The 22,826-nt window shown below is 57.2% G+C and overlaps 2 protein-coding genes and 1 pseudogene across 5 annotated transcripts; 1 reads left to right on the top strand and 2 right to left on the bottom strand.

Annotated features, from left to right (window-relative positions):
- Nucleotides 1-1,856: 1,856 nt before the first annotated feature.
- On the bottom strand, nt 1,857-5,013 carry LOC136115432 (B-cell differentiation antigen CD72-like). The gene is made up of 6 exons (XM_065861541.2): nt 4,836-5,013; nt 4,634-4,726; nt 3,146-3,460; nt 2,890-3,038; nt 2,618-2,658; nt 1,857-2,317 (listed from the first exon to the last, which is right to left on the bottom strand). Exons 1-6 carry the CDS (start codon nt 4,963-4,965, stop codon nt 2,137-2,139), a joined length of 909 nt encoding a protein of 302 aa, XP_065717613.1. The 5' UTR covers nt 4,966-5,013; the 3' UTR covers nt 1,857-2,136.
- A 676-nt stretch (nt 5,014-5,689) lies between these two features.
- On the bottom strand, nt 5,690-8,681 carry LOC136115431 (killer cell lectin-like receptor subfamily B member 1B allele B; annotated as a pseudogene).
- A 1,022-nt stretch (nt 8,682-9,703) lies between these two features.
- LOC136115172 (uncharacterized) lies at nt 9,704-12,630 on the top strand. 4 transcript variants are annotated; one of them, XM_065861109.2, is made up of 8 exons: nt 9,704-10,166; nt 10,277-10,351; nt 10,468-10,542; nt 11,464-11,514; nt 11,594-11,629; nt 11,718-11,762; nt 11,932-12,075; nt 12,167-12,630. In XM_065861109.2, exons 1-8 carry the CDS (start codon nt 9,830-9,832, stop codon nt 12,502-12,504), a joined length of 1,101 nt encoding a protein of 366 aa, XP_065717181.1. In that variant the 5' UTR covers nt 9,704-9,829; the 3' UTR covers nt 12,505-12,630. The 4 variants fall into 4 exon arrangements, with proteins under 4 accessions (XP_065717181.1, XP_065717182.1, XP_065717184.1 ...); XM_065861110.2 differs by lacking the exon at nt 11,594-11,629; XM_065861112.2 differs by lacking the exon at nt 11,932-12,075.
- The last annotated feature ends 10,196 nt before the right edge of the window (nt 12,631-22,826 follow it).

The following is a 22,826-nucleotide window of genomic DNA, read 5'->3' as shown; positions in this document are numbered from 1 at the left end:
CCTCTGGGAAAATTGAAAGGTACAATGGTTTGTTAAAAACTACACTAAAGGCACTTGGTGGTGGAACCTTTAAAAACTGGGATTCACATTTAGCAAAAGCCACTTGGTTGGTCAACACTAGGGGATCAACCAATCGAGCCGGGCCTGCCCAATCAGAAATTCTACGGACTGTAGAAGGAGATAAAGTCCCTGTAGTACACATGAAAAATATCTTAGGAAAGGCAGTCTGGGTTACTCCTGCCTCAGGCAAAGGCAAACCTATTCGTGGGATTGTTTTTGCCCAGGGACCTGGCAGCACCTGGTGGGTGATGCTTAAGGATGGAGAAGTTCGGTGTGTACCTCAAGGGGATTTGATTTTAGGTGAAAATATGCAATGCTGAACTGTATGATGTGAATTGCCGCACTAACAATGTTTACTAAGTGTCTTTCAGATCAAGACAATGGTGATGAAACTAGAGCTAGCTTCTTCGAGTGGCGCCCGACACCTTCTTCGAAGTTGGTGTCCTTAACCCACAAACAGTGGTCATGAGATGCACTTGTACGATTTTTCCTGCCCTGGGAGACTGTTGTGACAAAATGAACTTGATGAACTTTTCGAAGGATGGTCCACTGATTAATTACTCCTGTGTATATATGTACATATGTATATATATATATAGTAGTAGTGATTAATTAGATTGTATTGATAGATTGTATTGATAAGGTTTAAGTATTCAGTGAATGTCATATTATAAGGGGTGGAATGTCCTGGTTTTGTTAAAAAACAAGTTTCTCTTTTAGTGAATTTGCCTGTCAGCTAAGCCTTCATATTAGCTGCACTTTCCTGGAGAACCCGACACATGTTTTGGTTAAACCTAGCAATGGAATGCAAACTTATTGATAAGCACGGATGGACATCTCGCAAGAGGGGCAACGAGAAAACTGATGTCCGAGAGACTGACCAACGGTGTATAACATGCCATTCACGTGAATACTTCATATAAAAGTGGGAGATCACGAGGATCTCGTCCCTTTTGCCCTTTTCCCTTTTGTCTCTTTCCCTTTTTTCCTCATGGCTGACATTAGGAGAGGACCTTGCTGGTCGTCCCTGCGAACTGAGGCCTAGTGAGAGACTGAATCCAGCTCCGGTTGGCTACAGAGTCTAATCCAGGACTTTGGGTGCTGGCTCTGCAGTTGCTGAGACTTACAAGATTGGTTTTGTATATTTTGTATGATTTTCTCTATTCTTATTAGTAGCGTTAGTAAAACATCTTTAACTTTTCCAACTCTCTTCTCTCTGTCCTTCTTTCCCTCCCGATCGCCTGTCCTGAGTGGGAAGGGGGGAGAGGGAGGGGCAAAAGGGGGAAGTGGGGGGAAGAGGAGGTTAACAATACATCTGCCAGGGTTTGATTGTCACCCCGCAATCCTAACTCTCGACATGGCCACATCTCACCACTCTGCCAGCGAGGAGACCATGGGAAACCAGGCCCCAGACCTCAAAGGTTCATGATAAATGTCCCCTATTCCTCTTCCCTTGTACAGAGCTCAGTGTCCTCACAGCAGCAAGAACGAAGATCAGACAGGCATCGCTTGCCCTTGGCAAACCCTGCCTGGCTTTCCCCATCCAAAACCATGTCCTCCTTAGGCCTGGACCATCACATGCCCAGGAGGACATGCTCCAACTTTTTACTGGGATCAAAGCTCTTTTTCAACTGAGAGAAGAAAGCTCGACTCTGGGAAAGGCTGTGGCTGAAGGCAGGTGATGGAGGGAAGAGAAAGGACAGGACAGTGACAGAGGAGAGGGGCAGCCAGTCAAACCAAAGGACTCGCCAAGGAAGCCTCGCAAGGTGCAAGAAGCACCTCCCAAACCAGGCTCAGTGGAAGGCAGCAAAGGCGAACAGGGCTCAGTACCAGTGTCCCCATCCTGGGTCACAGAAGTCGGGGCTGTAGGGTGGGGGCTGGGGATGGAGGTGTGGGCATGAGTCTGGAACACAGAAGTACAGTCTCCGTAATAACTCTTGCTTTACAAATGCAAACACCTTGTTTCCCAACCTATATCCCCTGAGCTTTGCAATGCGGTTGAGGTGATGGTGCGCAGAGGTGTAGCTGTAGAGGAGGGACAGGGTGTCTTTGTTGTGCACCCCCAGCTCCTGTCCCTCAGTCCTGTGATGGAGAGAGGGTATCAGAGTTCACCCCTTGGCCAGGAGAAGAAAAGCGGGTCTTGGATGGGCTGCTCAGGTTTGGGGGCTTCTCACAGATCCATGGTAAATTTCCAGAGCAGCGGTAGATTTCTGTCTTCCCAGAGAATGTTATTATACAGGAGGAGTACCGAGATTTCCTAGAAGGGAAAGAGCACATGAGAGGTGCCACCACCATGCTCCCAGCTCACTGCCAGCCCAGTGTTGGCCCCCACACAGCTGCAGGCCCAGAGCCCCTTAATCTGGGCAGGAAGGCCACAGCACTGTCCATGCCCAAGCACCAGTCCTGTGGCTGGGACAGACACCCAGGCAGTGCCCAGCACCTCTACCTGTGACTGGTGAAGGTGGGCGCAGTGTAGGTAGCTGGGATGGAACAACTTACTTTGCGTATGAGTTCTCATAGCATCCCTCAGGTTAACTATTGCAATTTTGATACTTACTCTCCAATCCAGTACGTGGCACCACTCGCCTGCACAAAATGCTGTGGGGAGAGAAGATGTCAGCCACGTGTCCCCTGCCCAGCACAAAGCTGCTGCCCAGGAGCCCCAGGGCTGTCTGTGTTCCCCACTGTAGCCTGCCCGGATGGGAAGCTGGGGCTCACAGTGACACCCCAGCACTTCTGCAGATGTTCTGCTGATGAATCCACAGGGGTCTGCCCAGCCCCACCATCATCCCCACCCTCTGGGAATGCTGCAGCCCCCCTGCTCGGTACCGGCACCGTCCATGGTGACCAGCTGCCTGGGACCAGCAGTTGAGCCAATTCGCTTCTGCAGTGCTCCTGGCTCTTCCACCATGTCTTCCTCTCCACTGAGATGAAGAGACACTTGCTCCTGTAGAGCACCCAGCCCGAGGGGCAGCAATCTGGGGGAAAGGACAGAGCTTAGGCCCACCTAGAGATGCTCAAGGGGCCATGCTCAGCCCCCACATCCCCCCAGCAGCATCACTGTCCCTCCCCACCACAGCCCTACCTGTATTCACACAGGCACGCAGGCTGCTCACGGTGCTCTCGCTGTTGTTGAGCTTCGCCTGCACCTCCTGCATCTCCTTCTGCAGCACAGCCAGCTCCTGCCTGGTGTGCCCCAGCTCGCTGTTCAGGCTCTCCAGCTCCAGCTGGCTGCTGTTGCACTCCCACCACGCTTGCTGCAGCTCCGCTCTGGCCCACGCCAGCTCCAGCCCCATCTGCTCCAGGCTCTGCTCCCGCGCACTCACCTCCTGCGAGAGGCGGCCCTGCTCGGCCGCGTGCTCCTGGGAGGTGTCCTGCAGCCTGCGGGTCACCTGCCAGTCTGGGGACAGGCTGGGTGAGCTGGGGCACAGGGACGGGACAGCCCAGGCAGGGGAGACGGGACTGACACTGCTCAGGGCTTGGCCCTTGCAAGGGTGAATGAGATAAGAATGTCTGTTTGTGGGCAGGGACTGTTCCGGGGGTGCCAGTGGGAAGGGAATGGAAACCCCAAGGGTGACAAGAGAGGGAAGGCAATGAGAAACAATGGGATGACAGTTAGAGACAGTGGGAAGGCAACAGGAAGGAAGTGGGAGGTACTGGAATACATTGGGAAGCCAGTGGGACGCAATGGAAAGGCAATGGGAGGCAGATGGAGGCAGTGGGAGTCAGTGCAAAGACTATGGAAGGCAGTGGTAGGTAGTAGAAGCAATGGGGAAGCAGAGGAAAGACAATGGGAGGCACTGGGAGGCAACAGAAGGCAGCGGGAAAATTGGGAGGCACTGGGAGACACCGGAAGGCAATGGGATGGCAATGGGAATCAGATGCCAGCAGATGGAGGCAGTGGGAGGCAGCGGGAAGATGATGGAAGGCACTGGGAGTCAACAGAAGCAATGGGGAAACAGTGGGAAGACAGTGAGAGGCACTGAGAGGCAGTGGAAGGCAGTGGTGGGCAGTGCAGGCAGTGCAAGCGGATGAAGGCAGATGGAGGCAGCTCAGGGAAAGGAAGCCCCATGATAGCAAGGGGTGGGAAGGTGTGTGGGAAGTAAGAGAAAGGCAATGGGAAGGAAGGGGAAGGCAGTGGGACGTGATGGGGAAGCAGTGAACAGGCAGTGAGAGGTAATGGGAGGCACTGAGAGACAATGGAAGGCAGTGGGAAACATTGGGAGGCACCGGGAAGCAATGGAAGGCAGTGGGAAGGCATTGGGAGGCACTGGGAGGCACTGGGAGGCACTGGGAGGCAGTGGGGGGCAGGGGAAGGCAGTGGGAAGGCACTGGGAGGCAGTGGGATGGCATTGGGAGGCACTGGGAGGCAGGGGAAGGCAGTGGTGGGCAGTGCAGGAAATGCAAGCAGATACAGGCAAATGAAGGCAGCTCACGACAGCCAGGCAAGAACCACCAGCCCCAGCATCCCCTGACCTCAACAACCCCTCCAGCAGCCCGGCCCTCACCCAACCCCATACTGCTTCCAGTGCCCCCGCTCCCTGGCTGCACCACGGCCCTTGCCCACACTCACAGCAAGTCCCCAGAGCAACGGTGGCCACCAGCAGCAGCAGCAGGCTGGCTGCCAGCAGCCCTGCAGGGACACGCCAACGCCGGGGCCAGTGCCCTGCAAGAGATGAGAGTCCCTCGGTGTCACCCCATGGTCCCACAGGCATCCCCCACCATCCCTCCCTGCCAGGGCAGCCCTGGGCCCGCTGCTGTGGCCAGGCTCTCACCTGGGCTGGGTGCTGGGGCCACCGTCCCCAGAGGCATGTTCTCATAGGGGCTGTCATCCTCATCAGGTGCTGTGGGGCAGGTGGGGGCCACTGCAAATTTCAGATCGGCGTAGACCACACTCTGGTCCATGCAGGTGGGCGCTGTGCTCTGCGTGGCAGCAGTCCAGAGACTCAGTCCTGTCCTGCTCTGCCACAGTTGGATGACAAACTGTGTATATGACTACATGGGGTGGAGCCACTTTTTCATATGCAGAAAAGCAGAAGTAGTTGCTTTATTTGCAAAAAGTGGGTTTATTTCTGAGGCCACTCTCTCTTTGGATAGGAGGGCGGGGCATGAACAAGCTCCATCCTGCACACCCTGTATCCACCTCCTCGGGTTGCAAGAAGCTGCTGCCCAGCCCGAGCCCTTCATGGGACAGGGCTGGCAAAGCGTCACCTCTCAGCTGTCTTTCCCAAGAAGTATAAACCCTGGGCAGCCACCAAGGTCAGAAAGGCCAGACCTCTGGGTGGAACCTGCTCCAGTCTGCACAAGAGCTGCTCCGCACTGTCACCAAGCCATGAGGAAGCTTGGGTTGGTGCTGGTTTCCAGCCACGTTCTTCAGTGTGCAGCAGCTGCCATTTCCTATGGGACAGTGACGTGACAGAGTCAGGGAGCTGGAGAATGCAGTTCCATACCACCACCCTCATCCCTCAAAACCAGGCACAGCATGCAAGTTTCAGAGTTTATTGGCAATGTGCAGCAATCCAGGGGAGTAAAGAGGTCTGAGTAAAGAGGCAACAGCACCCAGAGATGACCATGCACCAGGGTGGGCAGGGAATAGGGCAGTGGGACAGGCTAGAGGTCCCCACAGTCATCAGGGCACCACACAGGTGTAGGTGGTGTTTCCCCAGAGGAAGGCAGGGGACGAGGATGGGAGCCACTGCAGGGTGGCTGCTCTCTGCTCACAGATCCAGCCGAGGCCATCCCCGCACAGACCCCCTAACAGCCCCGAGCCTGACACCCTCCCGCAGGGAAGGAAGTGCCTGGTAGAGTGCTGGATTGGGAAGCACCTGCAGGGAGAGAGTAGGCTGAGATGGGATGGGCAGGGAGGACTGGGGCTGTCCCATCAGAAGCCCCTCCAGCTAGGGACCAGAGGCTGCAGAGAGATGCTGTAGGGGTAAAGCTCTCCATCTCCATGGACCACTGTCCCCTGCCACCCTCCTCCCAATTAGAGTACATGATTTGTTCCCCCATAGACCCTACCCCTGCCTATTTGACATGCAGCCCCAGCCCCACCACGCATACAGCACCCCCAGGTCCATCACGCATACATGTAGCACCAAGACATCCCTCCTGGCAGGGCTTGGCACCAGCTGCACCAGGCAAAGTTTGCGAACCTGCTTTTGGGGGATCCCTGCAACCCCTCACACAGGCAAGATACGGGCACTAGGGTGAGGACTTTTCATTCTTCCCTAAAATGCCTCTGCAGTCATGGGAAGACAACACGTGGCCAAAACGTAGAGTGCTTCCCTGCATGCCTGTGGGCTGCCTGTCTCCCCATCACCTTCCCCAGCCCTGGTGCTGGACCCTCAGCAGTCCTGGCTGAGGACAAGCTGATCACCTCACCCCTTCAGTGTGGTGCTATCCAGTCACTTCCAGTCAGACCTGGAGCCATGCCACTTCAGCCCCACGTGGAAGACCTCCATGTTGGTTGTGCAGACCAGGAAAGCCTAGCTCAGGAGAGGACACACATGAGCTCCCCAGGGGAACACTCAGCTCCAGCCACACGATTAGTGGTCAAGGCTGCACAGTACAGGCACAGCATCATTGAAGTTGAGATGATGCTGGTGATGGCTGCTAAGGGACCTCGAGGTGGTCACCAAAGCAGCCCAGAGCCCATGGGTTGTTGGAGAGGCCAGGCTGCGTGCACTCGCCGGCGTGGTGTTGGCTCAAATGGTGACCAGCTGTGCCCCTCTGGAGCAGCAGTCCTCTCTGCTCTGCTCCCAGGTCTTCTTGGCAGAGGATGAGTAGCAGCACTGCCCCGCATCCCAGAGCCAGCCAACTGTGCAGATCTGGCATCGCCCTGTGCACCAGAAATGCAGCCTGCAGGAGCAGCTGGGATGGGGCAGCTGGCAGGGTCTGCCACCAGCCCCCAGGCCAGGGGACAGGAGGGTGACAAATGGCAGGTAGGGTGCCAGCCAACGCAGCACACTCCTGCAGCTGCCCTTTGGAGAGGACTCTCCATCTGTCCTTACCCTGGAGCCCAGATCCCACATCCCAGCCCCAGCTCCTCAGTGGGAGCCCCAGGGGAGGTGGGTTGGTTGCGTGAAGGTGATGGCATTGGGCAGGTGAGTCAGGGAGGGGAGTTCCACGTTTGGGGAGGTGATACAAATACCACTTGCAAAGGCAGCTCCTGATGCCACCTGGCATGTGGATGCTCATGACAGCCATGAGTCTGGTACTGGTGGCGTGCCCAGGCAACACTGGGCCATGCTGGGGCAGCACTAGGGCAGTTCTCCATGCCATGAGCCAGGGAACAGGCAGCAAGGGTGAAGGAAGACTTGCGTAGAGGTGTGTTCTGGAGTAGAGACAGATCCTGCCTCTTGAAAGGAGCAGCCAGGCTCCAAACCTCACCCAGGAATCCATTGGTGTCTCTTACCTGGAAGCGCCTGCCCCCCATAGCTGAAGCTCTCCTCCATGTTCCAGGGACCATGGGTACAGCTCGTCTGTTGTGCTAAATCTACAGAAGAAAGGCACAGGAGTGTCCCTGCCAACTCTGGGTTCCTGCTCCCAGTATCACCCTGTGCTCTCTCCCATGGGACACCCCCACGGCTACAGCTAAGGGCATTCCCCCCTTTAGGTGACCTGCAAGCCAAGCCTGCCAAGGTCCTTGTGGCTTTTGCTGTGTTTGGGAGCCCATCACACAACATACTTTCGGGGAAAGTGCTTCTGCCTTTCAGTTTCGGTGTCACTGCTCTCCCTCCAGTCTTCACTTAGTTGCCATGTGATGGAGTGGGCTGCTCCGGCGCCGGCGCCGTTCCCTGAGCCCACGCAGTGCCCCCACCTTCCTCTCCTAGCCATGCACATGAGGTCTTGCCTCACCAATTTTCTCGCTTGCCCCAGAATCCACAACATCTTCAGCCACAAGCAGGAGAGCTCAGCTCCATGGGCAAGTTGCAGCTCCTTCTTGAAGGTATACAGGCCCCATGGTGCCAACACCAACCCCAAGACCTCAGCTGGAGATGTCCAGACACAAGCAGGTAGTCACAGTGAAAGCTCAAGCCAACAAGGATGATTTGTGTCAGCAGGAGCAAGGGGTAGAAGAGAGCCAGGCTGAGGGCTGCCCAGCACCAGGGCAACCGCACCAGCTGCTGAGGAGCTGAGAAAGGGAGTTAATGTGGGCCCTGGGGGCTTGGTGGGAGTAGTGGGGACCCCCTAGCCAGCAAATGTCTGCAAGACCTGGGTAGGGTCTCAGAAGGCCATAGGGGAGCCCAGGAAATCTGAGGGAGAGTTCGTTTGCAGCACCTTGACCCTCCCAGCCGACAGCACTTGGCAAGCATTGGGGAGACCAGGGAAGGTGAGAGACTGTGTGTGTTGTGCTGTGGCACTGGGGTGCCCTTGAGCCTGTCTTGCCTTGCACCCCGAGAGCAGTCTGAAACAGGGCTGGAGAGGAGGTGTTTGGAAGAGGACACCCGAAAGAAGCAAACCAGGGAAGCAAGGCTGGAGGAATGGCCCTGCAGAGGTCAAGGGATTTCAGGAGGGCAGGAGACCCCCAGGAGAGCTGGGGTGCCAACAGCAGGGAGTAGCACACCATTACCTGGTGTGGGGGGCAAGTGCAGACCGACATATGTGACTCCCTCATCCATCCCTCCCACAGTGTCTCGTTCTGCGCCCCACAGGAGAAGCGGCAACCCCTTCCCAGCCCCCTTTGGCAGCTGGGTGTCATGTGAAATGGAAAGTGTCACTTCCTTTTGGGGTCCCCAGAGACACCACCTGGGCCACAACCCTGGGGGTTCATGGCACTGCCAGTGACCAGGGTGAGGGGGAACCCTAGCAAGGCTGGCACCCAGGCATTCTTGGCATGAGGGAACCCTACACCCCTGGTTTTGGGGCAGTGAGCGATGGTGATGGCTGCTAGCTCAGACATGGGGCCAGGGCTGGGCTGGGCAGCCACACAGAGGGTGGCTTTTCCTGCCCTGATCCCCCAGTGCTCAGCAGATCTGTACTAGGAACTGTGTAGGGGACATGGGCATCCCTGGGGAGCTGGACATGGGGCCCTGTCTGCACCCCCAGGCTCCACGCTCTCAAAGCAGCAAGGCCACAAGGTGTTTGCTCAGATGTGGTTTCTGCTACCGTTTTTGCACACAGCTGCGGCTGCATCTCAGCCCTGAGCGGCCAGGGTGCTGGGGTGCTCCTACTTTTCCTCGAACGCCGCAGGCTGCTGTGCCCTCGGGATTAGGAGGCAGAATCCCCCAGTCGCCCCAGGGCTGGTCCTGTCCCGGTTCCCTTCTGCACCCCGAACCCCTGCAGCCGCACAGTGCGGGCAGGGGCGGGGATGCCCGCGAGCAGACAGCGACCCCCCCGCCGGGCTGGCGGGTGATGGCGGGGTTGGAGGGATGGGATATGATGGGGCCAGGACTACGTTTCCCAGCGGCTCCTCCCCAGGCTGCACATGCTCCGTGCGGCTCCCGGCGACTCCCGGCAGCTCCCGGTGCGCCGCCCGGGACAGTACGGGAACGCTCGGTGCTGCTCCTGGCGCCACCACCGGTGCAGCTCCCGGTGCGGCCCCCGGTGTGGCCCCCGGTGTGGCCCCCGGTGCGGCCACCGGTGCGCCTCCCGGTGTAGCGCCCGTGTCTTCCTGGGAGGTTCCCGGTGCAGCTCCCGACACGGCAGACTCCCGGTGCGCCCTCGGGAGTGGACGGCCGAGCCCCGGGGCTGAGCCCTGCCTATCCCAGCCTCACCACCGGCCCGAGGCCGAGCTTTTCCCCCGGTACCCACCCTCGCTCCCAGCAGCATGCCCCGCGGGCGAGCCTGGACGCAGGCGGAGGTGAGCAGCCTCCTGGCGCTGGTGGAGGACTCGGGGGAGGCCACCCTGCTCATGGCCTCCACATCGCGACCCAACGAGGCGCTGTGGCGCGAGATTTCCCAGGGGCTGGCGATGGCCGGCTACGTGCGCAGCGTGGCCCAGTGCCGCTCCAAGTGGAAGGCGCTCAAGCAGGCTTTCCACTCGGAGCGGGAGACACGCCGGAGGGCAGGACACCACTCACCCCAGCTGCCTCCGCACTACCGAGCCATGAAGAGCATCTGGAAGGCGGCTGGGCGGCCTGTCTTCGGTGAGCGGAGGATGCCAGGTGAGTTCTCGGGAATGGACAGGTGGGCTGGGTGGGGAGGCTACACCTGGAATACTGGGGAGCGCTGGTGCTGTATGGCTACCCAGGGTCTGTTGTTTCTCTTCCTCTAGACTTGGTGAAGCTGCCCGCAAGACAGCGCAGATCAGCCCTTGCCACCCCCTCTTCATCCTCACCAGAGCCAGCAGGTACCTGTGAACTCAGGCAGCTGAGGTGGGGTTTGTCTTGGTTGTGGGATGGCAGGCACCCCTCATCTTCCAGTTACTGAAGCTCTTTTCTGCACCTCTTCACTCTCCTTCTGCAGAGCACGATGTTGGTGTGGACACCCGAGACATGCTGTCCCCGCTACTGCAGTGTGCGAAGGATGAGCCAGAGAGCCGTAAGTACCGGTCTGCCCCGCTGCACCAGCTGCACGGCCACGGCTCCAGCCCAAACACATGCCAGCATGATTGGAATGGAGGACTTAGAAAGCCAGGAAGCCCATCAGAAGTCCTTCAGCAGGGATGATCACCGATGGGGGTATTGGGACTTCTGTCTCCAGAGGCTTCGGCTTCAACCCAGCCCAAGAGCATGAGGGAACTGGGATGGAGCAGGAGGGGGTCCCCAGCTCTGACCCAGCCTGAGGCTATGGCAAGGCTGCTGGCTGCCCCATGGCACGTTGTGAGGCTCTAGGGTTTTAAAGGATGGTGGCCCTGATCCAGCCCAGGAGGCTCTTGTGGCAATGCAGCACTGCAAGGCATGTGACTCCCCTTCCTTCAGCAGGTTCTGGCTTCGCCCTTCCCCAGTAAAACCATAAAGCTTCAAATGAGTTAGGACTGGGTGTGAGGGCCAGAGATGCAGCTCCCCTGCCCTGCAGCCCACCCAGGGACAGATCCTGAATTCCCTTCACTGTGTGCACTCCCAGGGATTTGGCACTGAGTTGATACATCCCGGGGTGTGATTTGCATGGGCACCCCAGCCAGCATCCATCACTCCGTAAATTCCCCAGCAGTTTCAAGTGGATGTGGGATTCTCCTTCACTTCCAGTCCTAATCTGTTGTGTAGTGTTGCTGCACGCTGCTACGCCACTGCTGCCTTCCAGCCCAGAGGTGGCTGCATTGCAGTGGTGGGTGAGTGACTCATGCTTTTGTATCTAGCTCGTGAAACGCTTTGGGGTCCTGCACGGTGCTGTGGAGCTGTGGCTAGGGCATGTCGGGCTGCGGGGCTGGCTGGGGCAAGCTGGGCAGACCCTGGGCTGGTGGTGATTCCCCAGCAGATCTTGTCAAACAGTGCGTCTCTCCTCTCTGCTCTCTCCCAACAGCTGGTGGGGACCACATCACTGGAGTGCCACCCACTCCCTCCGCTGTGCCACGTAAGGCTTTCCTTACCCTGCTCAGCCCAGTAAACCCCCTTAGCCCCTCGAGCAGGGTCTGATATGGTTCTCATTGTAGACACCAGTCACTGCTTCCCTACCCTTCCCCTCCTGGGTGAGTAATCATGTGCAGGCCATGGTGCTTGTGTACCCCTAAGTAGGAGGTAGCTGCAGCTCACAGGCTGTGTCTGCTTCTTTTCCAGGCTGTCACACTGCCCTGAAGCAGGAAAGAGCTGAGCAAAAGGCTGGTAAGTGTCTGTGGTTTTGAGCAAGTTCCCCTGCTCCAGGCTTCACCTCTGTTTTGTCCTGTCCTGCTTGTGGGGCCAGAGGGCAGGGGCTCCTGCAGGCAGTGCCCTCCTAGGGTTTGGGTGGCTCCAGCATTCTGGTTGCTCCCTCCATGCCAAACCATTGTGTTAGGTTTTCCTGGTGAGACGTCTCCAGGGATGGGGAGAGGAAACCAAGTGCTGCCAGTGGTCATCACACCCCTGAGCTCCCCTGGGACAGCTGCTACGAGCGAGCAGCCAGCAGTGGGTGAAGAGGCATCAGACATAAGCCTGCAGGGTGGGTCCTCCCAGCAGCATCCCGGCAGCCTCACAGTGGGCTCTTGGAGCTGTGGTGAGAGTTTGCTGCAACCAGACCGCTCTCATTGCAGGCTCTGGCGTGGCTGGCTTGCTCCAGAGTGTCCAGCAGCTGCTGGTGCAGATCCTCCAGACATCACGGCAGCAGCAGGCGCTGCTGGAGAGCCTGGCCAGCGACACTGTCTCCCACCTCCACTTCCTCTCCCACAGCCTGGTGCAGGTGGGTGAGACCCTGCACCAGCTCCTGCTCCGGCCGCAGACCCACCCTGGGGCCCTTGGCCACTACATCCCCCACATGCCCCTTTATGAGGGTGGCCTCGGGGTGCCCTGTTCCCCTGGTGCTCCCTTAACCTCCGTGAATCGCAAGGAGGACCCTCAGGTATTCCCTGCCACCAGTTGCACCCCACCATGAGTGCCACCACCTCGGGCCCCGGAGGTGACAGCCACGGCACAAGTCTTTATAGCAGAGTCCCCAGATATTTTGAAAGTTTATAGAAGAGAGACATTTTCATAACATTAAAAATAGCTTTTTCTAGCAGTGACAATAATCAAGCAATTCTTTCCCCCTTTCTGGGGGGTGTTCCCCTTCTCACTTTCGAGATGAGCAGAAGGGGAACTCAGCTATTTACAGCCTCCGAGAAACTCCCAGGCCACATACCATGGGGTAGATGTACTTTCTCTGCCTCTGCCCACTCCCCAACAGCTGCACGTGGGGCTGGCAAGCCCACAGCCTGGAGGACATGCTGTCATGTTGTGGAGGTGAGCAGGGCTACCGCTGGCACTCTGGAGGGCAGAGAGCCCAACTGGGGCACAGGCTGCATCCCTCTGCAAGGGAAGGGGCTGGGGTGGGTGATGCTCAGCAGCGCTCGGGCTGGGGAGGCAGTGCTTGCTGTGACTATGGTCCCTCGATACCAGCTCCTCATCAGATCCCTTCCAGAGGGCAAGGTGGGGGCTCACAGCATGCTGTGCTGAGCCCTGTCCTGCTCCCAGGGCACAGGACATGAATCACCATCAGGTAACAGTAGTTGCAGACTTGCCATGGCATGTTGTGCTTGGCAAAGCAGCTGCTGGCTCTTGCCCGTACCCCTGCCACATCCTCCATTGGGATGGGACGGATGTGCTGGCTGCCTCCAGAATATCTTGATGTAGCCAGTGCCACTGGCATAAGGCAGGTAGACATCAAGACAGTAGTCTTACCATGCCACATGCCACTTGCTGGAGGGCTGGCAGGTGACCTACCACTTCTCCCAGGAAAAGAAAGACCTCATGTAGAGGCTGGTCCACTCCAGGTCATTCCCAGCCTGCAAGGTGGGCAAGCAGTCCATGTAGACACAGTTGTCATCCATCTTGAGAACATAGTGGGGTTGGCACTGCTCAGATGCCATGTATGACCTTCAGGGTGAAGTTGCAGTACATGTCCCTGTAGCTCCCCAGCAAGGTGTTCCCACAATCTTGCGCTTCCTGCTGCATGCCCCAGCCCACTGCTGCCCCATATGCCTGCCCCACCAGAAACACCATCTGATGGGGTTTTTCCAGGGCACACCAAGCCTTCCAGGTGACTTGCCAAGCCTTCGCATGGCCCACCACGGATGCCACCAGAAAGAGCAGGACACACCAGCCAGCTGTAGCACCCAACCATGGTGAGGGGCCAGAGGCATGGCCTTCAGGGCCTTCAGGGCCACCAGTGAGGTGGTAGGGGACAGCCCATGCTACAGCACCAGGGAGCAGCAATGTCGAAGCCCAGCCGGCACCTGGCAGGGGAGAAGTGTGGGCGAGTGGTGCCGGGAAAGCCCGTTACCTCTCTCAGCACCATCCCTCATCCCACACAAGCTGCACACCCTGGCCTTGCTGCAGAGGCACACTGTCCCTGTGACACAGCAGGCGGGGAACCGGGGCCTCCAGGAGCTGCCAGGACTGTGGCCAGCCCAGTGGGGACTGTGCTTCTACAGTCGCATACAAACCCTCCCTTGTGTCCCCCAGGAGGGAGCAGAAAGTGTCTGGCTGCTGGCCAGCGGCTGTGGCGCAGGCCTCATGGCAAGGGGACCACTGATGCTGAGCAGCTCTGCCCTGCCTTTCCTACCTGGGGGCTGACCAGGGTGGGTGAAGGTAGGAGAAAGGTGGGGTCTCCCTTCCCGAGCCCTGCTACTTGCAACAGTGAAGTTGCAATGGGAGGGCACCTTTGGGCTGTGGTTCCCCATGCTCCCTGCCACCCTGCTGTGCTCTCTATCATTCTGCTGTGCTCCCCATCATCCTGCTGTGCCCCTACCACCCTGATGTGCTCCCCATCATTCCACCACATTCCCCAACCATCCTGCCTGGCTCCTGGCCACCCTGCTGTGCTCTGCGCTGTAGGCTGCACCCTCCTTCCTCGAGCCCTGGGACAACACGGCACCCGCTCCGCAAGTCCTAAGTATGCTGGTGCAGGCGGGGTCAGCTGTTCCCCTGCACAGGGAGGGCGCAGGTCCCCATCAGGAGGTGAAGTGCAGTGAGGGGCGCCCTGGGATGGGGTGCAGCAGGGCCCCGGCTGCAGAGGAGGATGAGGTTACAGCAGACCCCGCAGTGGGTTGCTCTGGGGGTTGCAGATCGAGGGTGTGTGGGATCGCATTGGAGGTACAGTGGGAGACAGGGACCTGCAGTACCGGGAACTGAGGGGGTTAGACTCAGAGTGTAAGGCGTGCAGCGGAGTGCGTGGGGGTGCAAGGGGGCGAAGCGAGGTGCAATGGGGTGCGGTGCCAGCACACGGGTGTGCAGTAGGACGGCGGTGGGTCTGCAGAAGGGGTGCAGGAGAGCCGCAGCGCCGTGCTGCCGCTCGTACTCCCACCCCGGATCGCGGGGTGCAGCGCCGTGCGCCGGCCACGCGGGTCGAGCCTGGCTAGAGTGACAGCTCGGCAGCCAATAGAAGATCAGGGAGGCGGGAGAGGGGCGCGGTCAGCTCCAGGCCCGCTTCACCTCTGGGGGCGTGGCCGAGGGGCTCTCTACCCAATCGCAGAGTTCGCGACGGAGTGACAGCGTCGCGGCCAATCACACAGCAGGGAGGGGCGGGGGAAGGGCAGGTGGTTCTTCCCGTGACGTCACGAGAGGGGGATTTCCCTCCCCGACCCGCTCCGCGGCACAGAGCGGGGTAGCTCGCGGCAAACCCCGGGGTAAACCCGGGGGCAGCCCCGGGACCCTCCGGGATCTCGGTCCCCGATCTGACCCAGCCTGTTCCACGGCAAGGAAACCGCTCACTCCCCCCAGGGTTGTCCCTCCAAAGCCGAAGGTCGCACTCTTAGCACAATAGGCGGTGACCACCCGTCACCCCAGGGTCTGCTTCACCCGCTCCCCCCGGCGCAGGGGTGCGTGGACTGGACTGCTGACCAGGTATGGGGGTGTCCTACACTGCAGCCCTCAATAACACCCCATACCACCTGGCTTGAGGGAGCCCTGCACCCCCCAGCTTGGGCACAGGCAGGTGCCAGAGGGGCAGTGGGGCAGGGCTGGACCCCAGCCCATTTCTCATGAGCCCCTGGGTTGCAGGCACCAGGCACTTGCAGGAACGGGAACTGGGGCTGGAACCAAGGTGGCAGTGGTGTGAAAGGGTCTGGGACAGCCAAAGCCGCTGCATATTCCTGGGGGTGTGTGCCTGAAGTAAACCCTGTGCCTGCTCAGGTCCCTCCGGCTCAGGCGCAGGAAATGTGACAGTGCTGGGGTGGTGGCCAGGTGAGCATGGAATGAGCTTGGCAAAGGGGAAAGCAGATTCCTTTTGGGACACGTGAGGCCTTGTCCATGCTGGAAATACAGCTGAAAGCACCAACAGATCTCAGGAGGGTTTCAATGCTGCCGTCTGTTGGCCCGGGGACCACGAGGGTCCTGCTCTGGACAACCAAGAGGTACAGCTCCACCCCAGGCAACAGCCTGCAATGGGGCAGCCACAGCACACCAAGCAGCCCCTCTGCACCCCAAAAGCCATGTGACCCCCAGAGTGACTGGAGCAGATCCCTGGGGTATTTGGTGTCTGGTAGAGGGGTTTTCCCCAGATTTATCCCATTCTGGAACAAGTCAAAGCTGAACCACTCTGCTGATCCTTTCTTTCCTGCACAGCCTGTCTGAGCCCAGGGCCTATATATAATGTCCAGAGGAAATGAAATTAAAAAAAAAAATGTTTTTACTTGCCGGTGAAACCTGGCTCCATCCCACAAAGCAGAAGCATCGATAGTGTGACCCAAATGACTGCCCTGAAAGTAGCTTTGGGCTGCATCCTGTGGTTGCCTGTGGCTTCCCCACTGCACTAGTCTCTCCTCTGCCCTTTCCTGCCTCAGGGGGTGCCCCAAGCCCTGGGGTGACCAGGTGAGGGGCACACAGCTCACCCTGAAGCTCAGCTCTGATGGCTGCCCTGCTAAAGCTGCAACAAAAGCATGGGGTGTCGGCATAAGGAACAGTTCCCTGGCTCCTGAGCCTTGCAAAACCCTTCTCACAAGGTTTACCGTGGGCTAAATCGGGGTGCAGTGTGAATCCAACAGGCACCCCGTGCACACACCGCTCCTGTCTCTTCATGCCTCTCCCTGTACAAGTGGTCCACATTTGCATCTCAGTGCTTTCTCCCAGGCTACTAAATGCCTGATCTGCCATTAGAGATGGATCTGCAGCCTCTCCTGACAGGGTGTCTGGAGGGACAGCCACCTCCAGGCAGGGAGGCATCCCAATTAGGCCTTGCATGCTTCTCTATTGGACTTTCTTCTGAAACTGTGATGTTTTTCAACGGAAATGGAGGCACTTTCACCAGCAAGTCCTGACTCTTCATAGGTGGGCCAGAAGGCAGTGCCAGAGTATTTTTGTTCCTGTCCTGAAGGTCACCAGCACCCAGCATCCCCCCCCTGCAGCCACCCAGCTGGGATACAGCACAGGACAGAGCAGAAAGTAGTATGACTCCAAAAGGCATAACTGAGTGAAGCAGGAGAGGGTGGCTAAGGACAAGGAGAGGAAGCTCCTTTGAAGTGTATCAGGATGTTTATCTTGATGTCAAAAACCCTAGCTCACTTTTTAATGAAGCAGCTCCCCGCTTTGAAGCAGATCCTCGTTGCACTGCACCTGGCTGTGGCTCAGGGGGATCCTGCACAGACTTCAGCCTCATCAGACATTAGTTTTTCTCATGTGATTTATCTGAAAAAAACAGCTCCTGATTGCAGCAGACAGAATGAGACGTAAGTCAAAACCCAAGGATGAGAGCAGACAAGCTGCTGGACCCTCTGGGAGGAGGACGGGGTTGGGTGGGTTCACAGAATCACAGAATGTGGGGGATTGGAAGGGACCTCAAAAGACCATCCAGTCCAATCCCCCCGCCGGAGCAGAAACACCCAGATGAGGTCACACAGGAAGGCGTCCAGCCGGGATTTGAATGTCTGCAGAGAAGGAGACTCCACAACCTCCATGGGCAGCCTGTTCCAGTGTTCTGGCATCCTCACTGTGAAGAAGTTTCTTTAAATGGAACCTCCTGTGTTCCAGTTTTCACCCATTGCTCCTTGTCCTATCATTGGTTGACACCGAGAAGAGCCTGGCTCCATCCTCCTGACACTCACTCTTTACATATTTATAAACATTAATGAGGTCACCCCTCAGTCTCCTCTTCTCCAGACTAAAGAGACCCAGCTCCCTCAGCCTTTCCTCATAAGGGAGATGCTCCACTCCCTTAATCATCGTTGTTGCCCTGCACTGGACTCTCTCCAGCAGTTCCCTGTCCTTCTGGAACTGAGAGGCCCAGAACTGGACACAATATTCCAGATGCAGTCTCACCACGGCAGAGTAGAGGGGAAGGAGAACCTCTCTGACCTACTGACCACCCCCCTTCTAATACACCCCAGGTACCATTTGCCTTCCTGGCCACAAGGGCACAGTGCTGGCTCATGGTCATCCTGCTGTCCACCAGGACCCACAGGTCCCTTTCCCCTATGCTGCTCTCTAACAGATGGCTCCCCAGCTTATACTGACACCTGGGGTTGTTCCTGCCCAGACGCAAGGCTCTACACTTGCCCTTGTTATATTTCATTAAGTTTTTCCCTGCCAAACTCTCCAGCCTGTCCAAGTGTTGCTGGGTTTTTGAAGGCAACCCTGAAGGGGAGCACACCCAGGATCTGACACTGAATTTCAGTTGAGGCCAATGTGTGTGGGCCAATGCTCAGTGTCTGGGAGCACTCAGTACCTCCCAACAGTGGGGACTGCAGCTCCATCCTCAGGATGTACTAATGCTTGTAGGGTCCCCTGAGAGGAGCTGGGTGCTGCTCCATGTTCACCCACACAAACAGGGCACAAGTCTCTAGCTCAGATTATCCATCTTCCCCACAGGACACACCTTCATTAGTTAATTAGAACAACAATCCTCATGGGCTCATCTGGGATTTGTAGCTGTGCTGGCAGGAGATTTGCTGACTACAGGCAAGCCCTGGGGCAAAGCTCCATGGCAGCACTTGGCTCCCAGAGCCCCTGGGGATTCACCTCCCCTCCTGCAGAACCAGGAGCCTCCAGATTGCACTTGTTCTGAGTCCATTTAATTTTAGCCAAATACTTCTCCTTGAAAAGTGGAACCCTGGGTTTTAACCCCAGAGGTGGTGAAGCATCTTTATATAACGTAGGAATAAACTAATATTCCCCTCGGTGCTGGCACCACTCGTACTCCAACAGGAAGATTCAATGTGATTTCTTTAATACTGCTTCCATTGAGAGCACTGTTCATACATAACAACATGTTGCTTAGCACTTGGTTTCCTCAAGGGAAATTTTAGTGGTGATATTTGAGTGGGGGGAAATGTTTTCTATGAGAAAACTTTAATCTGCAAGCTGTAAAGGGAATGGTGGCTTTGCATCCCATGGAAAACATTCTCAGCCTCTGCTAACATGGTTTTATCTTCCTCTGCAGGCTTGCTTCTTAAGACAAATTTATCCAGGATTACATTTGGTGTAACAGTTTGATTTCTGTTGGTGTGAGGCTGATTTCTCATGAGACTAACTGCCTTAATTTCCTACCACTTGACAGCAAGCACAGCTGCACTTTGTACTTGTAGACTTTGTTCTCGCAATCACAGCCCGTGGGAGATCCTTCCCCTGCTTGCCCGTCACGATGCACTGAGGCTGCTCCTTCAGCAGCAACCCCTCATGTTGATATACAGGCACGGGATGTCTGCTCCAGGGCTAGAAACACTTAACTTTCTTGTTCTAACACAAAAGGCAAAGGCTTGCAGGACAAGCAGGTCTTACCCCAAGACTCATCCAAAGAACATAGTACCAGGTCAGCCCACTCTGGTGCACCCCTGGACACCCCAAAAGCCTCATTGCTACAGCAACGCTTCAAAATGGGCACTGAAAAACTATTTGCAATTTTGCACTGCTGCCAAGTTCTTCCTCAAAGCCTTTTTGGGGGTTGTTTTGCTGTGGTTTTTCATGTAACTTCATCCGCTTTCCCGTGGTCTTTGTTTTGACATTGCTTACGTCCTTGAGGGATGCCCTTTCCCATCCGTTTGCCTGCTGTACTCCACTCCTCAACCACGCTGGCCCTGCAAATCTCATTAAAGGATGCATTCATTTACTGGAAGTCTCCAGCATGCTGCTCTGAGCAATTCTCGTGCCTCCTGCAGGTGCTCTGCCCTCCTGGCTGCTCTATTAAGTTCTTTTAGCAAGCTCCCTGATATCTATGCCATTCCCTTGATGAAGTTAAGCATGACTCAAGTGGCTTTTCCACTTGGCAGAGCAGCCCCTCAACAGCCCTCTTCTGAATTGCCAGGGATAAAGTCCTGAGTCCGCCCCCCCTGCGTGTTCCTCCACCAGCCTCTCCAAGAAACTCAATTATCAGCAGCTAAAAATCGTGGTGCTTTGCATCACCAACCACACTTGCCTCCTCTCTCATGCCCCAGTGTCCCCCTTCCTTGTCAACTGCTCTCCTCTGGCCACGTGACCATGTCAGCTGCTGTTTGTCCCTTAACACAGCACCCCCTGTGATCCTCTGGTCCCTACAAGTACATCTAACCCATTTGTGCCTCATCTCTGTGGCCTCTGCACCCATGCCCTCATGTAAAACCAGGCGTGCCCTGCCACCCTACTGCTTTCTCACACTTCCAGGTGGTGTGGCACAGTGTGCTGCTGAGGCAATGCTGGTTCCTGATGCCCCATTGTCCATCTCTGAGCACCTTGTTTCTGCTCTGTACTGGCTTTGTCATGCTCAGCTCTGTGCCGATTGGGTGGGATAGGTACCCATGTCTTGGTGCAGATGCCTGGAGAGATGCCCCATGGTAAGAGCAATGCAGGAGTATGCACTGGGGCTGGGCTTGCTCCTTTTGTAGCTATGTCTCCCACTTGCAGGTGCTTGGGTCCCGCCAGGCAGACTTGGGTCCAACACCCTGCAGACTGTGGCTGAAGCTTTGAGGGGTCCTTGGCATGGCATGAGGGCTGGGGATGGCAGTGGGAGGGTGAGACACAGTGCTAGGGGATGGGGAAGAAGGAGGGGTGGGCAAGAAACCTCTGCATGCATTGGTCCAGGGGAAACGGGGTACATTTGCATGCTCAGAGCTGCTCGCCCCAGACTGGCCACCACGGGGTCGCTGTCTGTGGGGCTGGGGGACAGCCAGGGACAGAGCAAGGCAGGTGACTCCAGTGCCTGTGATCTGTGTGGTGGTGCCAGCCATGGGTGATGGATGGGTCTGTGTGGGGAGGGCAGTCAAGGCTTGCGACTCATCAGAAAATCATCGAATGGCTGCAGGGTGCACTGGGAAAACTGCAAAAGAAGAGAGCAGCCAGGCCATTCTCCCAGCCTTTCATCATCCCCAGAGTGGCACAGTGACAACCATCCCCAGCCAGGGAGCAAGCTCCGGCTGCACCCACAGTGGGATTTATATTGATTGTGGTGGAAAGGCTTTGTCCCACTGGGACCCAACATCAGAGTGAGGAGAAGGCGGGTGAGGATCTCCCAGAGCAGCAGCGGGCGATCTGCTTCCTCTGGCCGTGGGATTTCATGTGGATGTAGGGAGCAAATGCTGAGGTGGGGACAGAGCAGAGCTGCACATCCCTCCCTGCATACCTCTTACTGCACCCTGCATCCTCAGGGACCTCCAACCACAGGCAACCAAGCTGGTGGCACCAAAAGCCACTCTGCCACCCGCACCTCACAGCCTCGGGGGCCAGCAAGGGGCACAGCACCATCCTGCATCCAGAGAGACCCCAAAGGCTGGGACCTCTCACCAGTGCCCATCCGCTGCCGCCAACCTGCGTGGGCAGGGAGAAGAGGAGAGATGATGAGTCCTGCCTGCAAGCACACAACCCACTGCAGAGCTCAATAATTCAGGCCTGACACGTTAAAGTTGCATGGCGTGCAATTGCCGTGTGCAACGACAGACTGCGTTAGGGCTGCTGTCTGGCAAGTCTGACCCAGCAGACATGGGCAGGCAGTGGCGGGAGGGCCTGGCAGCCCCGCAGGGAGGGCAGGCTGTGGGCAGCAGACAGAGCATCCCTGCACTGGGAGTTAGAGTTGGGAGGAGGCTGTGGGGGTGAGTATGGTCCTAGCTCTCAGGTTACCCATTTCTGGGGAAATGTGTTGAAACAGGGAATTATGGCCGAAAGACACTGATGGCCCAGCAGGCAGGATGCATCTGGATGCAGGAGGATGAGCTCGGGCGATGCTGTCAGTGGGACCACCCCCTTCTCCTGCATTGCCTGTGTTCCCTTCAGCCTTGCTGGCAGGACAGAGGCTATAAAGGCTTGTGCTGCCCCAGTCACCTGGCAAAAACCCTTCCTGGCTATGTCTGTCCACGCATTCCTGCAGCCACCCGCCCTGGTGGGACTCAAACCCTGCCATGTCTCTCCCCAGCACTGAGGAAATGAAGCTCTTCACTGGCTGTTCAGGGATTCAGTTGCCATGGGGATGTCAGATGTACCTGGTTGTTATAGGGACACTGTTGCCATGGTTATGCAGTTGCTGTGCCTGGCAGAGGCAGGGATGGAGCATCAGATAGGCTGTTTACACTGAAGCGGGGGGGAGTCACAGACATCCCAACTCCGAGCAAGGGGGGAAGGCAGATCCAACCTTCACCCCAAGCGCAGCCACACAAGAGTTCAAGATGGAGACCATGGGGAGTGCACTGGTAAAGCTCACCCAGCCCCAAAAGGATGGGCGAGCCAGTGCTCCCAACTCTGTAGTAAAGGACAGGTGGCTGAGGGGATGCAGAGTCTCCCATGGTGTGTCCCAGCATGCTCACAATCAGGTTTGATGGAAGATACAGTGCTGCACGCTCTATGCTGGGTGTCCATGAGAAAGAGCAGCTTCACCACTCTTCATGCCAGGAGCACTGAGCGAAAAATCTTTCTGTCCTGCAAGATGGTCCTGCCTGTCCCATTCTTGCTCCCCACCCATATGTCCCTGAGACTGTGGCAGCCTCCTGGGCAGGAGGATGGGTTTCCGCCCCACTGGGGCTGGGGGTGAAGTGGGGAGGTGGACTCTCAGATGCCAGAGGGCAGCCCACAGGCCCCATGGGACAAGCTGAGCTGGCAGAGAACACCTGGATTCCCTCCAGTGCTACTTGGCTGAACTTCCCCCCCAGCAGCACGCTCAGCCACTTGGCCTGTCCTTGAGATGAAAAATGTAGTCATAGGTTTAATTAAAATGAGAGGGAGCACTGAGCCACCCCAGCAGCCTGGAGAAGCAGAGCCCAGCAGAGCTGGTGTGTGGCTTTTCCAGGCTTCACTGGGCTGCTCTGCCTGCTAAAGCCCCTGCCCACC

This window comes from Patagioenas fasciata, chromosome Z (genome assembly GCF_037038585.1).
Source record: "Patagioenas fasciata isolate bPatFas1 chromosome Z, bPatFas1.hap1, whole genome shotgun sequence".
In the NCBI taxonomy this organism is placed as follows: Eukaryota; Metazoa; Chordata; class Aves; order Columbiformes; family Columbidae; genus Patagioenas; species Patagioenas fasciata.
This window is presented reverse-complemented; position numbering and strand designations above follow the sequence as displayed.

Bases quoted from the DNA above. Each gene is read 5' to 3' on its own strand.
- LOC136115172 (XM_065861109.2), top strand. From the start codon at position 9,830: ATGCCCCGCGGGCGAGCCTGGACGCAGGCGGAGGTGAGCAGCCTCCTG. The intron at 11,763-11,931 runs GTAAGTGTCTGT...CCATTGTGTTAG, and splicing joins AAGAGCTGAGCAAAAGGCTG to GTTTTCCTGGTGAGACGTCT. The intron at 12,076-12,166 runs GTGGGTCCTCCC...CTCTCATTGCAG, and splicing joins ATCAGACATAAGCCTGCAGG to GCTCTGGCGTGGCTGGCTTG.
- LOC136115432 (XM_065861541.2), bottom strand. From the start codon at position 4,965: ATGGACCAGAGTGTGGTCTACGCCGATCTGAAATTTGCAGTGGCCCCC. The intron at 4,727-4,835 runs GTGAGAGCCTGG...CATCTCTTGCAG, and splicing joins GGCCCCAGCACCCAGCCCAG to GGCACTGGCCCCGGCGTTGG. The intron at 3,461-4,633 runs GTGAGTGTGGGC...GCCTGTCCCCAG, and splicing joins CGTTGCTCTGGGGACTTGCT to ACTGGCAGGTGACCCGCAGG.